This window comes from Saccopteryx leptura, chromosome 3 (genome assembly GCF_036850995.1).
Source record: "Saccopteryx leptura isolate mSacLep1 chromosome 3, mSacLep1_pri_phased_curated, whole genome shotgun sequence".
Taxonomy (NCBI): domain Eukaryota; kingdom Metazoa; phylum Chordata; class Mammalia; order Chiroptera; family Emballonuridae; genus Saccopteryx; species Saccopteryx leptura.
The window spans coordinates 46,113,318-46,130,144 of NC_089505.1; the positions used below are offsets into that span (position 1 = coordinate 46,113,318).

The 16,827-nt window shown below is 38.8% G+C and overlaps 1 protein-coding gene across 1 annotated transcript in view; it reads left to right on the top strand.

The window, feature by feature from the left end:
- TRAPPC3L (trafficking protein particle complex subunit 3L) overlaps positions 1 to 16,827 on the top strand; it is a 47,249-nt gene continuing 30,422 nt past the window's right edge. Inside the window, exons 1-3 of the mRNA XM_066371807.1 lie at positions 1 to 42; positions 3,414 to 3,511; positions 6,203 to 6,302. Coding sequence (XP_066227904.1) covers positions 1 to 42; positions 3,414 to 3,511; positions 6,203 to 6,302 — 240 coding nt within the window. The remainder of the gene's footprint in view (positions 43 to 3,413; positions 3,512 to 6,202; positions 6,303 to 16,827) is intronic.

Below are 16,827 nucleotides of genomic sequence, written 5' to 3' on the forward strand. Positions count from 1 at the left end.
ATGTCTCGCCCTGCACACAGAAGACCAGAATACCAGAAAATAGTAAGATCTTTTTATAAACATGTTCTCAAGTGTTTTAAGTGATTCCTGATTTATTTTGAAAGGTAATGCTGTAAGTAGAGTTTTTCAGTGGCTCAAGGGAGTGCTTAGTGAAATGAATCCTAAATGACACCTCTGGGAATAGTTACAACCTCTTACTCACTATAACAGAATAATCATTTCTTTATCCATATTCCACGGTCTTCTTTGCTGACTGGTTATAGCTACAGAAGTGTCAAATTTTTCTTGTCTCGGACAGAAAATATGAAAAGATTAAGCAATTCTTTGTATTTTCCACATGTAATTTGTTGCATTTCATACTTCATGAAATGGAAAATGAAAAGCATAGAAAATAGTTGATTATATATTAAAGTAAATAGAAATATATCATACAAAACTCAGTATTAAAAGATTGCCTCAAAAATATATTCCTTAGTCTTAAGTGTAAGGGGTTATTATTGTAATTTGGTATGTGCTATTATATTTTCTATATATTTACAGTACAGAGTTATTTGTTTAAATAAACTCAATTATTTACAGATTAGATTGGGATATTCTTCTTTAATCCTCTCTTATTATAGTTTTAGGCTTTCAGAAGATACATATGTAAAAGCTCATTATTAAGTTTAAAGCTCTGTTAATTATTTCAGAAGACTAATAAGCCTTGCATAAAATTTAGTAATTTCAGCCGTGGGTACTAAAAGTTGTATGACTAACCCATTCACACTCCAGTTGGATATGCCTACAGATGCCCCTCTGGCATGCTAGGATCTTGATTTATTTTTAAGCAGGTCTCTCAAATGCTAAAAATAAAAACTGTACATAGTTTATATTATATCTAAGTCACTTGATAAAAATGCATATTTATCTTGATATAGCCAAAAACTCCTGAACTAGTTAATGGTGTTTTGTTTTTCATACATGAAAATACTTGTTTTAAAAATTGATAAAGTTATTTTGACCTTTCTTGTAATAAGTTGTATGAACTTGAGTCCTTACTGGACCAGTAGTTCAAGGTACATCCTTTGGCCATGAAGCAGAATGGAAAAAATTGGCCTTTATGGGTATATTGAACTAAAAAGTCACCTGGAAGTGAAATATAGTTAGTATTAACCCATCAAAATGAGAGAGAGAGAGAAAAGAAAATTCCATCATTTCAGCTGGACCTTAATTATATATGGACGTAGTGCTGGGGCTGTGGCATATAGATAGCATATAATTTTATCTCCTTTTAAATTCTTTTGTTTTATTGCTAGTGATAACACCGTGTTATCATCATCACCTCTCTCTCTCTCTCTCTCCTTCACCTTTGCTTATTTCTATGTTGTGGTATTGGCACGTAGCAGTAATTTATTTTCTGCTGTGGCTCCTTATATATTAGGCAGATATTTCATATATAGGCATTCATATATTTATGATTAAGTTCTTGGAAAACTGAAATAAGAACAAAACTAAAATTCAACACATGATGACCCTTCCATGATTTGTTTAACAATATTTTTATTTAAATCACTTCCTTTAGACTCTTCGTTTCCTGGTAGAAATACTAATGCATTTGTTACTTTCTTATAACTGAATTATATATAATAGTGTCCTTAATGTAATATCAATTAATACATATGATGTATATTCTATATACATTTATGACATTTTGATTTATATTTTTCAACATAGATTATGTCTATATGTGTTATATAATATTTAGAATCTATTCATTTAAAACTTATTTAGTGATAATATACATAAATATTCTATTTGATTAAAAAATTGTCATGCTATAGACCCATACATAATAGCGAGGACTCTGGTGGTATTAGACCAATTTTGGAAGTATTTGGATCAAAATTATATAACATTTTATAAATGTCCCTTTGTTAAATAAATAATAAATAATTTTATTGGTTTGTTGACCCTTTCTGCTCATGATTAAAAAAAGATATTGGACCTGGCCGGTTGGCTCAGTGGTAGAGCGTCGGCCTGGTGTGCAGAAGTCCCGGGTTCGATTCCTGGCCAGGGCACACAGGAGAAGCTTCTCCACCCCTGCCCCTCTCCTTCTCTGTCTCTCTCTTCCCCTCCCGCAGCCGAGGCTCCATTGGAGCAAAGATGGCCTGGGCGTTGGGAATGGCTCCTTGGCCTCTGCCCCAGGCGGTAGAGTGGCTCTGGTCGGGACAGAGCAACACCCCGGAAGGGCAGAGCATCACCCCCTGGTGGGCAGAGCTTCGCCCCTGGTGGGCGTGCTGGGTGGATCCCGGTCGGGCGCATGCGGGAGTCTGTCTGACTGTCTCTCCCGGTTTCCAGCTTCAGAAAAATACCAAAAAAAAAAAAAAAAAGATATTAAGTACATATCATCAGGCTTTGTTTTTCTGTATATGTCAGGCTATCCAAGATACCTAAGCATAGAGGTAAGGGCACCCCTTCTAACCTGGAATCCACATTTGACTTTCCATAAAAATACAAGATTATGCATAGAATAAGATAATTTTCAACAGTGACAATCCTTCCTACCTCCCTGTCCGACCCACCTCTACTGCAAACGTGCCTTCTTCTGTGCACTCAGCGGTGACTGCTGTCTAAGGGGAACCTACAGTCCCAGGCTCTTCCACCTGCTGGCTCGCTGGGCAACTCACTCCTTCCTCCTGAGGCCCCATTTCCTCTTCTGCAAGACTGAGAACATTGGGATAAATTATCTCTAATGTCTCCGGTCCTTTCTTAGATAGTATTCAATGATAGATGCAAAACAGAGACTTTTTAAAATGGATTGATTGCACTTTGTGTTTTCTGTTTCCTATAGTTCAACATACATATTTATGTGAAGCCAACTCTTAATTATCCTCAGTTTTAGTTTTAATTTTTAATTTACTCTGAAAACAAGACATATTTTGGATCTCTGTAAGGAAAGTGCAAGTTCTTCTGTTGTTTTTTTTTCTAAATATAAAGAAAAAAATCATAAATCTGCTGCTACAGTTGGATTTATCCCAATGGTCCTCCTGGCAGATCTGGAACCCGTTAGGGAGTATGCAGACTCATGAGAAGTCTCACCAGCCGTTTCTTCCAACTGAAAGCATGGGCAGCATATACCAAAGGCCACTCCAGAACAATAAGAATTTATATTAGCAATTAATATTTCTTTAGAAACTTCCTCCATGAAAATATGCTGGAAGTTATATAACACAAATGAATGCATAGAAAGAGGTTCTCGTGTTAAGAAATTAGATTTCATAGCTCTTCCCCACCCTTCCAGTAAGGTATTCAAATGTGAGTTCAATGGAGGGTGGAAAAGTAACACGTGATCTGGAAAGCTGCATCCGACTAAAAGATAGAGTAGTCTATTGTTTGTAACTGCCTATAACGTGATCTATCCATTTTTTGTCCAGAATAAAGATCTCTTTGTCCTCACCTATGGAGCTCTGGTTGCCCAACTGTGTAAGGATTATGAAAAAGATGAAGATGTGAATACATATTTGGATAAAATGTAAGTAGAAGTCTTTCATTCCTGTGGAATGAGAATTGTTTCTTAACATCCTTTGTACATTGTCCACCTCTAATGATTTCTCTTGCTCCATTTCACCAGTACTTCTATTTTAATAAATAACATCTTAAAGAAAAGACATAATTTCTGAGTTGAGCATTTTAGAGCTTTTTAAAAGGGTTCATTGTATTTTCATTTGGAATGCAGAAAGAAACATAAAATAAATATTAAAATTTTGTTTTTTAGGTGATGGGGGGAGATAGTGAGGCAGACTTTCACATGCACCCTGACCAGGATTCACCCAACAACCCATCAGGGACCGATGCTGAAGTACCGAGCTATTTTCAGTGCCTAAGGCTAACGTGCTCAGACCAACTGAGCTAACCTCAGCACCCGGACCCATGCTCGAACCAATCGAGCCACTGGCTGCTGCAGGAGAAGAGGGAGGGGGAGAGAAGCAGATGGTCACTTCTCCTGTCTGCCCTGACCTGGAATTGAACTTGGGACATTCATACCCTGGGCCAACGCTCTATCCACTGAGCCACCAGGCAGGGCCTAAAGTTGTTGTGTGTTTTTTTAACCCTTGGTTTTCTCCCTGTCTACCTGTTTATTCTTCTATTAGAAAGTTCTTTTTAATTGTCCTGTATTTATTTTGATCCATGTTTATTTGTTTTTTATTTCCTTTATTTCTTCTTATTAGTCAGGGGCACATCCTCAGCTAAATTGTCTGTAAAAGTAAGAGCTGCTTAAACTATTTTACACTTAGGTCATACTTAAACATGTCTTTAGCATTTCCAGAAGTTACACCATTTTATTTAGCTTATGTTAAATTTGCACTCTAGAACATCTGTACAAAATGAAGTAATTCACTCATTTGACTAAAAAAAATACTTCTGCTTAGCTACTATTTGAGCACACATTTTAACAAATATAAATGAAATATTAGTTAAAGAATAAAATTTGAGAGGCTGCCGAAATGACTTGCCTTAAGAAAAACAATAATTCACATTTGGCTATCTTTAATAGCTTCTGTTGAGAGCATCTTACATTTTTAATTTGATATATAAATAAACAAAATATCTACTTTGCAGGAGCATACCCTTTGACCAAAGCAATATATATTTGAGCAAAACACTGACCATAATATTCTGGCTTCCCATCACTGTTCCCAGTGGCCAAGCCTGTGTATATGTATAAAAATTAGAAAACACAAGAAAATGTTTTTTTAATGCTGGTATAACTATTTCTGTAAAGTATGTATTTATTTTTTTAAGTCCATTCTGTGTGAACTTTCTGTTTAGAATCACAAAACATTTTTCCTGAAAGACAAGTAAGCTAAATTGAATGTTACTATCCACTCAGAAGTATAAGTAGAATATCTCACTGCTTAATGAGTAAATGAGCACTCCAACATCAAATTTGTCTCCCCACAACCTCCCAGTCTCCAAATTACCCCCTCCCCCAAGCTTTTAGACCCTGTGGAGTAAACATTGCCTCTACAAACTGTGGTGTGTTTATCTTGTTGGGTCATCTGTTGTTCCATTCAAATTGTTTCACTTGTCTACTTACATGTTGCTGTGAAATGAAAAGACCAATTTAGTGTTAGCGGTCTGGCAAAGGCAGGCTTATTCTTTTTATTTTTATTTTTATTTTTATTTTTGTATTTTTTCTGAAGCTGGAAACGGGGAGAGACAGTCAGACAGACTCCTGCATGCACCAGACCGGGATCCACCTGGCACGCCCACCAGGGGGCGACGCTCTGCCCCTCCAGGGTGTTGCTCTGCCGCGACCAGAGCCACTCTAGCGCCTGGGGCAGAGGCCAAGGAGCCATCCCCAGCGCCTGGGCCATCTTTGCTCCAATGGAGCCTTGGCTGCAGGAGGGGAAGAGAGAGACAGAGAGAAAGGAGTGGGGGGTGGAGAAGCAAATGGGTGCTTCTCCTATGTGCCCTAGCCGGGAATCGAACCTGGGTCCCCCCGCACGCCTGGCCGACGCTCTACTGCTGAGCCAACCGACCAGGGCCAGGCTTATTCTTTTTTATTTCCACCATTAAGTTCATACTTTCTCAACTAGATTGAAAGTTCTTCGGTTGATCTTGTTGAGGGTGTTCGCTCAGCCATCTTAGCCACAGACTCAGGTCACATCTCAATAAAGTGTTTTCACAGTTATGCTTCAAGTACTACTCACACTATTTGTTGTAAGGTAGAGCTGATACAGATGCTTTCTCCCAAGTCCCATAGATTCAGTTTCCCTGAAATGAAAAGTGAATTTTCTAAATTTGGCTCTTTTTTCTTTTCACTAAAATTCAGAGTTCTAACTATTAGCATCTACACTGGCAACAAAAAATGATTTCTCTATTCCCCTCATCCTCTCCTCCTGGAGACCATCCCAGATGTGCCTGCCCTCCTACCATGGTAACTCTGCTAAGAGAAAAGGAGCATCCAGACACCTGTAGCAGACAAGTTAGCTACATCCTCATTCTGTTTCTGTCAACAGCTAATAATGAGGAAGTTTCTTGCTAATGAGAATTATTGGGTCACAAACACCAACCAAACTTCTTTACATTTAGTGTGCACTATCAAGTTTGGCTCAGCCTTGACTCCTCCAATTCCTTTGTTTGTAGACTAGTTACTATTCCCTGGATATGTTGTTGTTTAAATGTTATTTCCAGACCACACTCTTTTCTTCGCCCACAGGGGATATGGCATTGGGACACGGCTGGTGGAAGACTTTTTGGCTCGATCTTGTGTGAGACGATGCCGCAGTTATTCGGAAATTACAGACATAATTGCCCAGGTAAGGACATTTTTAGCTCTGTCAATGTGTTTCGTAAATCTTTGATTCATCCTGAGTGTGGTGGTTTTCTGCTCTGATCGAAAAGCTTCCATCTATCTATTGTTACGTGCTAAGAAAGAGGATTCTGATCAAAAAAGCATTTTATTTCAACACAGAGATAATAAAGCTATTGTGAACAGAGAGAAATGCTTCCAGGCATTTAAGCATCTATTGATTTTTCTGACCAGATGGTATGTGTGGAGTGTATGTCCCACACTGGGGAAAATTGTTTTGAGAAGGTAAACAGAAGGGAAGTATATATAGTAGGGCAACCTTGTAACATACATGCCCCCAAACAATTACTTAATGTAACTCATTTTTAGCACATGGAAGAAGATAATCTTTGGCTGTCTAAGAGAATATTGTTGTTGTAGCCATTTCATTTCAGGAGCAAAGGTTTCCCAATAGAAAAATTCTTATAAATGTATGTACTCTAAGAACTCTCACAGCCCAAATATCCAAGAGACAACTTGGAATCATCATCTGGGACTAGCTCAAATTTCTGATATAAGATGAGACTGGAAAATGCATCTTTAGCCAGAATTCCTTTCATCCGCAGGCCTATGGTTGTTAACTAAGTGTTGTTCATTTGTGAGAGACGTAGGAGGTATGCGAGAGTATGAGATATTTATGAGGTCCAGGTATGCTGCCTCCAGGTTCTCACAGCCGACCGATTTAGTTAGACTCAGTCTTCTTTCTTCTAGTGACCCTTAATGCTGTTATACATTGCCATACTGGTTCTTCGCATTAGTAGCAATAATAGTTCTACATAGCAGTTTGTGATTTTAAATGCAGGTTTACATGTTTTTTGTTCCATCTTTACAGTATTCCTGTGCAGATGCTGAAGTTGGGGTTCTTATCCCCATTTTCTAGATAAGAAAACTGACTTCCAGAAAGAATATGATAAAAATAAATACTAGTAGATGTGGGAAAATTGTACATTAAAAAAATCCAGCCTGACCAGGCGGTGGCGCAGTGGATAGAACATCAGACTGGGATGCAGAGGACCCAGGTTCGAGACCCCGAGGTCACCAGCTTGAGTGCGGGCTCATCTGTTTTGAGCAAAAAGCTCACCAGCTTGAGCCCAGGGTCGCTGGCCCCCAGCAGGGGGTTACTCGGTCTGCTGAAGGCCCGCAGTCAAGGCACATATGAGAAAGCAATCAATGAACAACTAAGGTGTTGCAACGCGCAATGAAAAACTAATGATTGACGCTTCTCATCTCTCTCTGTTCCTGTCTGTCTGTCTGTCTGTCCCTCTCTCTCACTCTCTGTCTCTGTAAAAAAAAAAAAAAAATCCAAATGAAAGATTTTCTTACTTATTGTTATTCTTACTTTTATTATTTCATGGCTAGTGAATCATGTGGTTTGAAATAAGATCTAGGTTTTCTAGTCGTAATGTAGTGAGTTTACCACACTACTAAACAAGTTAAAATTTTTTTCTCTTTTCGTATTTTCAGACTATAACTAAGATCTTGAAGCAATAATTTGAAAAATGAAATAGTTTTTCACTGAATCTATCCTATGGGTAATTCTATAAGAGTATTCACTATTTTAATGGAAAGTAAATATTAAAAAATATAAATGTAGATGGCTGTGTCCTATTTCTGTAAAAAACGCCATTCAGATTTTGATGAGGATTGTGTTGAATCTCTATAGATTGTTTTTGGTAATGTGGAAATTTTAAAAATATTGTTACTAAATCCATGAACTCAGGATATCCCGTTTGTGTCTAATTTCTTCCATCAGTGTTTCATAATTTTCAGTGTACAAATCTTTTACTTCCTTAAATTTATTCCTAGGTATTTTATGTTGTTTCCTTTAAAAAAATTTTTTTGGGATAGTTTTTTGTTAGTGTGTAGGGCACAACTGATTTTTGTTTCTTGATTTTGTATCCTACAACTTTTCTGAAATCGTTTCTTAGTTTTAACAGTGTGTGTGTGTGTGTGTGTGTGTGTGTGTGTGTGTGTGTGTGTAGTCTTTAGGGTTTTCTACATCTAAGATGATATCATCTGCCAAAAGATATAATTTTACATCTTTCTTTCTGGTATGGGCACCTTTTGTTTCCTTTTCCTGCCTAGGTGATCTGGCTAGCACTCCCAGCACTGTAGTGAGGAGTGAAGCTTTCCGTTTTTTCAGCATTGAATATAGCATTGGAGAAAGGACGGTCTCTTTAACAAATGGATCTGGGGAAACTGGACACCCACAAATAAAAGAATGGAATTGAAACATTTTTTATATTACAATATACACAAAAATCAACTCAAAATGGATCCAAAACTTCCACTCTTACACAATTTTTCTTCTTATCAAGGAAGAGGCTATTCTGTCAGCCTCACCCTTCTCTGTGCAGGGGGGTTGTCTCCTGGTTTTACACTTTCCTTCAAAAGCCTAATTTCCTCCCTCTTAATAATTTTCACTTCTCCAGAAAAATGTTCTTTAACATGTGGCAATGATATCACCCAACACAGGATTTTAATACAGATAAAAGGGCAGGCTTTAGTTATGCCTTCACCCACTGATGCTTAGCTTGTAATTAGCAGCTTTCATGAAAAGATCTGGCCTTTGGCAGCATTAGCTCATTAATCCTGTAGAGGAGGCAGGTGTCAAATTTTAAGAGTCGATTTCATAGAGAAGGGGCCACGGGCAGAGGAAGTTTACTGTGGTCACATCCTGCTGTGGAACATAGCAGAGTCAGGAATAGTAATTAATGTTTGTGACTGTTGACTGGCAGCCCTCTCAGACCAAGCACTTACACTGAACACTATCATCTTCCTTCTTGAGTGCTTCGTATCTATATCCTGTGGCTTCCACAGAACCATGATCTCTGTCCTGGTTCCAGAGAAGGGAAGAGAGGGAGGAATTAGAGTAAGAAGAAGAAACCCATGTTCGGATGAGTGAAGTGAGTTGTCTAAGAGCTAGTTAGTGAAGGACTGCACCTAGGAATGTCTCCTGACCTCATACTCTGCTCTCCACTCCTCTGCCTCTGGAGGAGGACATTCTGTAAATTCACATAGTATTGTAATAACATTCGCCTCTCATGTTTTCCCTCAATTTTCTTTTTGCTAAAGAGAAGGTAACTCTGTCACCAAGCCGCTGACCATTTTTCCCCACTGGCTTTAGACCTCAAATTGCGCCATCTAGTGGTTTGAAAATAAATTCCATGACAAAGGCCAAATCATTCGTCAAAAAAACAACGTTTTATACAAAAAAGAGATGATAAGCTAATTCTAAAGTCATATTCCTGCAACATGAAAAAGTATCCATTTTTAATTTATTTTATTTTTGAATTACCGTTTACATTTAATATTATTTTCTTTTAGTTTCAGGTATACAACATAGTGGTTAGATAATCATATACTTTACAAAGTGCCCCCAATATTTCAAGTACCCACCTGGCAAAAAGGTATTTATTACTAAATTGTGATTTTTATCATATACAAGTCTACTTTTTGTGGTGATTACCTCAAAACATAACAAATTTTAAATAAGACATATAACTTAAATTGCTAGCACTATGACATATTAAAAATCTTAGTACTGCCCTGGCCGGTTGGCTCAGCGGTAGAGCGTCGGCCTGGCGTGTGGGGGACCCGGGTTCGATTCCCAGCCAGGGCACATAGGAGAAGCACCCATTTGCTTCTCCACCCCCGCCCCTCCTTCCTCTCTGTCTCTCTCTTCCCCTCCTGCAGCCAAGGCTCCATTGGAGCAAAGATGGCCCGGGCGCTGGGGATGGCTCCTTGGCCTCTGCCCCAGGCGCTAGAGTGGCTCTGGTCACGGCAGAGCGACGCCCTGGAGGGGCAGAGCTTCGCCCCCTGGTGGGCAGAGCGTCGCCCCTGGTGGGCGTGCCGGGTGGATCCCAGTCGGGCACATGTGGGAGTCTGTCTGTCTCTCCCAGTTTCCAGCTTCAGAAAAGTACAAAAAAAAAAAAATGTTAGTACTATAGTGATTTTCTGAAGAAAAGCTCAAAGTAATTCCCACATATTATCTCTTTTTTCTTCACAAAAGACCGTATTTTATTAGGTGGCTTTTACTGATGATATAATTGAGACTTTGATGACATCACCATAGAAACATTAGAAAAGCAAGCTTAGATTTTTTTCTTCTGACATGATTCCAGTGCTTTTTAAAAATATATAATAATAATAATTATTATTTAAAATATACTTTTGAAGATTTTCTTCTATAATGGTCATTGTTTTGAGAGAAATGTAAATGTAGAATTTGCAGTAGAGTCACCAGCTTGAGCGTGGGATCATAGACATGACCCTATGGTCACTGGCTTGAGCAAGGGTTCACTGGCTCAGCTGGAGCCCCCCCCCCATGGTCAGGGCACATATGAGAAGCAATCAATGAACAGCTAAAGTGACGCAACTATGAGTTGATGCTTTTCATCTCTCTCCATTCCTGTTTCTTTCTTGCTAACTAAAAAATAAATAAATAATAAAATAATCAAAATGATCATAAAGTTTAGGTTTGACGAGGACCTTTAAAATGTTGCCTTTTAAAAGTAATTTTATCACAAGGAACTCTGATCCTCATCAGCTTCAGAGCAGTAGTCTAACCAAATTCAATGTGGTAGAGATGAAAAGATAACAGTCTACATCCTTCCTGCTCAGCCACATTCCCCCTGTGTGACCTTGAAAAAGTCATTGAACCTGACTGAATCTCACTTTCCATATTTGTCAGATGACACCTCTTTCTGCTGAAGTTCTCCTGAATTTCAGGTATTGCTTTTTATTGCTCAACTCTGGACACTGAACTATAATTATAAATAGTTGAGTCACCTGGTTGTAGCTTCCAAAGTCTTGTTCAAAACTTTCAGACGTTCCAGTTACTGACAGTGTTAACAACTGGTCAGCCGAACACGGACTCTTCATCAAAGCTGGGAAAGCTCCTTCTAGGCAGGCCGATGTCATTATGACGGTTGTTCGGAGTGGTATTGAGGGCTTTATAATATTTCAGTATAAACATCACATCATTGGTATTTTTACAGTAGAATGAAATTTTAAGATAGAGAAAAATATCATATAAAGTATATTTAAAATATAAAAGTACTTTTAAAACTTGAAATTTTGTTCTTTAGGTTAACCAGTTGGAAAACAATATATTGTACATATTGGAAATTCTGGAAAGCAAAAATGAGATTTTTTTTGACAGTATAAATTAAAACTTTAGCTTAATTGATACTACAATCAATGCCTATTTTGGTGAGTGATATAAAATCAATAAAATAATTCAAAGGAAATGTTTAAAAAAGGCAAAGAAGTGAAAACGCTTAAAGCAGGAAAGGAAACCTAAATGGTGAATGTTGTAAGCGTGGACTCTGGAGCAAAGGACTGAGGGATATAATCCAGGGAGGAATCTAAGTGACAGAGGAATTTCTTAAAACTGGGGGAATCATTCTTATTTATAAAGTGCTCCATTTAAGATCAGAGTTAAGTCTATAAATGCCACGGACCAGCGCGGCTAGTAATTCTGGGTCCTGAGGGAGAACGGTGCGGAATTGAGAAAATAGACTCATGGAGAAAAGAGGATTGTCTCTTCAGTGCTGATGGCAATATCAGAGAGAGTGAGCCCCTGGTCTTTGCTTTATTATACAGTGGTACCTTGAGATATGAACAGACCAACATATGAATTTTTTTAAGATACGAGCTGCGACTTAGTCCGTATTTTTGTTCAAGATCCGAGCAAAATTCCAAGATACAAGTTGTGATTCGGGAAGCTGTGGCTAGTTGGTGCATTGGCGCACTGGTCCAGTATCGGCAGTTTGATATACGAGTTGACTGACTTACAAGCTCAGTTACAGAACGAATTAAATTCGTATCTCAAGGTACCACTGTATAGCATAAACAATTAAAACCTTTAATCCAATATACAAATAGGGAAGTCTCTGAATACAAAGCCACTTATCTGAGGCATAAATTGGATTCCTCCTAAGAGTGCACCACCCTACATCATGCAACAGTCAAGGGTGTGGAGAAAAGCTTAGTGTTGAAAAGATCTTAGTATTAAAAGGGTGGGAAAGGCTTAGTGTTAAAACTAAGCCTTAGGCTATAATGACTTTGCCAGCCCACAGCCCTTCTCCCACATATAAAGAAGGATTCCAGCAAATTATACTGGTCATATTTCTTTTGTCCTAATTCTAATCTGAATGTACAAAACTGCCATAGCTGAATTTAATAGAAGTGATTCAAATATATTGAAGCCTAAAACCCCCAAGCCACTTTAAAGGATTGGCAGCTCCATGGCCATAGACTTGCAAGCTCCATACAGGTTCGTACTCAGAAGTGCTGTTTTAATGCCTCACCCTGGTCATTCCAATCTGATTTTATGAGACATTTTCAGAGGGGTGTGCTGCCTCCTTTGAGAATCAGTGAGCGTCCGGTCAGAAGACAGAAACCACACAATCATTTTAACAAGCAAGGTTTAATATCAAAAAATTATGGGGGATTAGCTACTAAGAAAGAAAAAAGTGTTTAAAGAATACCCTAGTGCCGAGAGACAGTACCCAAAGAAGGAACACATTTTGCAGGGTTCCTTATCCAATGCTGGTGTTCTAATGTCTCTGAAGAAGGTATGCTTGTAGCCTGCGGAAGGTGGAAAAGGCCTCTTGGTTCCCAGACTAAGACTGACGGGCAGGGAATTATGGATCAAAACGAATAAGCAGGAAACCCTCACTAGAGTGTAAGCAGAGGCAGATTAAGGTCGGTTGAGGCCCCGGACACACAACAATATTGGGCCCCTTAAAAAAAAGAGAGAGATAGGGAAAAAGAAAAATACATGTTAACCATATTTTTAAATACATAAAAAATATTAGATACTATTAATATTAAAACTGCACATATGAGACCAAACTAGGTGTTATTAGAAAAAAGTGTCAGGTCGAGGTTTTGTGGTGCCCTTCAGAAGTCGGGGCCCAGGGCGCAGGTCCAGTGCGCCCATCTGGTTCGCCCGCGGTTAAATCCGCCTCTGAGTGTACGTGGCTGAGGCTGGCGGAGAGGGAACCATGGATTGGAGCTGGCCAGCTGAGCAGTAAGTTCCACGGGGTATCCTATGCACTGCCAGCCATTTCCAGCAGGAGTAAATCAAGAAAAGTCGCTCTAGAGCCAGGAAAAGAAGCACCTTCCTTCTGCTCTAGCTCTATGGAGACTTCTAACGGCAAGGGAGAAACATTTGCAAGATCTAGCTTCAGTGTTCGAAGCAAGGCAATGTTTGGAGTTTGGAGCTGATAGGCAATAACCCACCAATCAACTCAGAGGCCTGAGCTGTCCTGATTTTTGTACATTTCTATGGCCGTTTTGTATTTTGGTGGCCTTGTGTTTGACCCTATCTAAACTGCTTGCCTACACAGGAACTAATCTCACCTCTAAGTGCAATTTAGAATTCCAAGGAAGTGAGGTGCAAGGCAAACTGCACATTGGCACTTAAGCTACCGCCCAGTGAAAGGTGAACTGAGAGCCTGAGCTCAGTCTTATAGCCTGTGCAGTGGTCTTACAGGTTTTACACTGATGAGGTCCACTTTCTGAAATGTTCATCGGTCTTAATGTGAAACTTAGTTTGCATTGTAAGAGACAGAAATTTCAGTGTCGAGATGCCCAAGTGAACATGAAAGGACAACCTTGGAAAGGTAAGGGAGCTCACGATTAACCTTCCTTAGAAAATCTTTATTGTCTACAGCCATACTACCCTGAACACGCCCGATCTCGTCTGATCTCAGAAGCTAAGCAGGGTCAGGCCTGGTTAGTACCTGGATGGGAGAAAATCTTTATTATGATGATAGACCAACCTTAGACTGCATTTTAGGTTTTAATGCAGTGACGGGATTTGGCTAGTTCGCATCAGTTCAGCAGAACCGATACCTCTTTTTTTTTTAAATTTTTATTTATTTATTTATTTTTTACAGAGACAGAGAGTTAGTCAGAGAGAGGGATAGACAGGGACAAACAGGAACGGAGAGAGATGAGAAGCATCAATCATTAGTTTTTCATTGCGCGTTGCAACACCTTAGTTGTTCATTGATTGCTCTCTCACATGTGCCTTGACCGCAGGCCTTCAGCAAACTGAGTAACCCCTTGCTGGAGCCATCGACCCTGGGTTCAAGCTGGTGGGTTTTTCCCTCAAACCAGATGAGCCCGCACTCAAGCTGGTGACCTCAGGGTCCTGAACCCGGGTCCTCTGCATCGCAGTCCGACGCTCTATCCACTGCACCGCCGCCTGGTCAGGCCCGATACCTAATTTTTGTTGAGTTTGGTGAACTGGTTGTTTAAATGACACTTGTAATCTGAGTTCTCTCTAAGGTGGGTGCCTGGGCAGCTGCCGAATGTGGAAATTACAAATTTACCTTCCTTACTCTTTTTTAAAGTTCATCTGCCCAACAGCGTATTCTAAATACCCGTACTAATGGTCATTCTGTCCATAGGTGAAAAAAATTGCCAGTGAGGACACCAATCAAGAAGCAATATAAAAATATCTTAAATAACAGTTTTATTGTTTTTTGTCAGGTACTATTTAATATTTTTTCATTAATATTTTAAAACTTTCTTATAACAATCTAGTTTTGTGTACCTCTTTTATTGTTCTTATTTAAGTATTAAATGCATGAAATAATAAACTACTTTTTCCTATGTCATTTTTTTATACTTAAAACGATCATTAGGGCAGAGAATCAGTTGTTAAAAGTACAGTATTTGAATCCTACCTGGTGTTAATGTTTTAATCAGTCTGTAAAATACAATTTTATTATGCTTTGTGCCTATTGATCTTCCAAAAATTTGCTGGTGACCATCTTTTTCTGTATCTATTTCTTTTTTTGGTAATAATTTTTTTAATTGATTTTAATTTATTGTGTTTACATAGATTCAAGTGTCCCGCCGAATACACCACCCCGACCCCTGTGTTTCCCTCAACATCCCCCTTGCTCCACTCCCCACAACGCCCTCCCCCCTTCCCTCCAGGATTTGCTTTCCTGCTCTCTATAACGCTGTGTTATGTATATATAATTTCACCAATCTCTTTCCCTTCTCTGATCCCATCCTCTCATCCACTTTCCCTCTGGTCCCTTTGATCCCACCTCTGCCTCTATTCTGTTCCTCAGTTCACATTGTTCATTAGATTCTTCAAATGAGTGAGGTCATATGATATTTTTCTTTCTCTGCCTGGCTTATTTCACTTAGCCTGATAGTTTCCAGGTCCATCCATGTTGTTGCAAAAGGTAAGATTTCCTTCTTTTTCATGGCCACATACTATTCCATTGTGTATATGAACCACTGCTTTTTAATCCACTTGTCCACTGACGGACACTTGGGCTGTTTCCAGATCTTGGCTATTGTGAACAATGCTGCAATAAACATGGGGGTGCATTTCTTCTTTTAAATCAGTGATTTGGTCTTCTTAGGATATATTCCTAAAAGTGGGATGGTGGGTCAGAAGGCAGTTCCATTTTTAACTTTTTGAGGAATCTCCATACTGTTTTCCACAGTGGCTGCACCAGTCTGCATTCCCACCAGCAGTGCAGGAGGGTTCCCTTTTCTCCGCACCCTCTCCAGCACTTATTATGTGCTGTTTTGTTCATGAGTGCTATTCTGACTGGTGTGACGTGATATCTCATTGTGGTTTTAATTTGCATTTCTCTAATGATTGAACACTTTTTTACCTGCCTATTGGCCATCATATGTCCTCTTTGGAGAAGTGTCAATTCATTTCTTTTGCCCATTTTTGATTGGATTGTTTATCTTGCTAGTGTTGAGTTTTACAAGTTCTTTATATTTTATATATTTTGGTTATTAATCCCTTATCAGATGTATTGTTGAATATGTTCTCCCATTGTGTGGTATGTCCTTTTATTTTGTTCATATTGTCTTTAGCTGTGCAAAACCTTATTAGTTTGATATAGTCCCATTTGTTTATTCTGTCCTTTATTTCCCTCACGCATGGAGATAAATCAGCAAATATATTGCTGTGAGAGATGTCGGAGAGCTTACTGACTATGTTTTCTTCTAAGATACTTATGGTTTCACAGCTTACATTTAAGTCTTTTAGCCATTGTGAGTTTATTTTTGTGAATGGTGTAAGTTGGTGGTCTAGTTTCATTTTTTTGCAGGTAGCTGTCCAATTTTCCCAACACCATTTGTGAAAGAGACTGTCTTTACTCCATTGTATGCTCTTACCTCCTTTGTCAAATATTAATAGTCCATAAAGGTGTGGGTTTATTTCTGGGTTCTCTGTTCTGTTTCATTGATCTATTGCCTGTTCTTATGCCAGTACCAAGCTGTTTTGACTACAATGGCCTTGTGGTATAACTTGATATCAGGAAGTGTGATACCACCCACTTTATTCTTCTTTTTCAAGATTGCTGAGGCTATTCATGTTCTTTTTTGGTTCCACATATATTTTTGGAATATTTGTTCTATATCTTTGAAGTATGCCATTGGTATTTTAATAAGAATTGCATTGAATTTATAGATTGCTTTGGGTAATATGGACATTT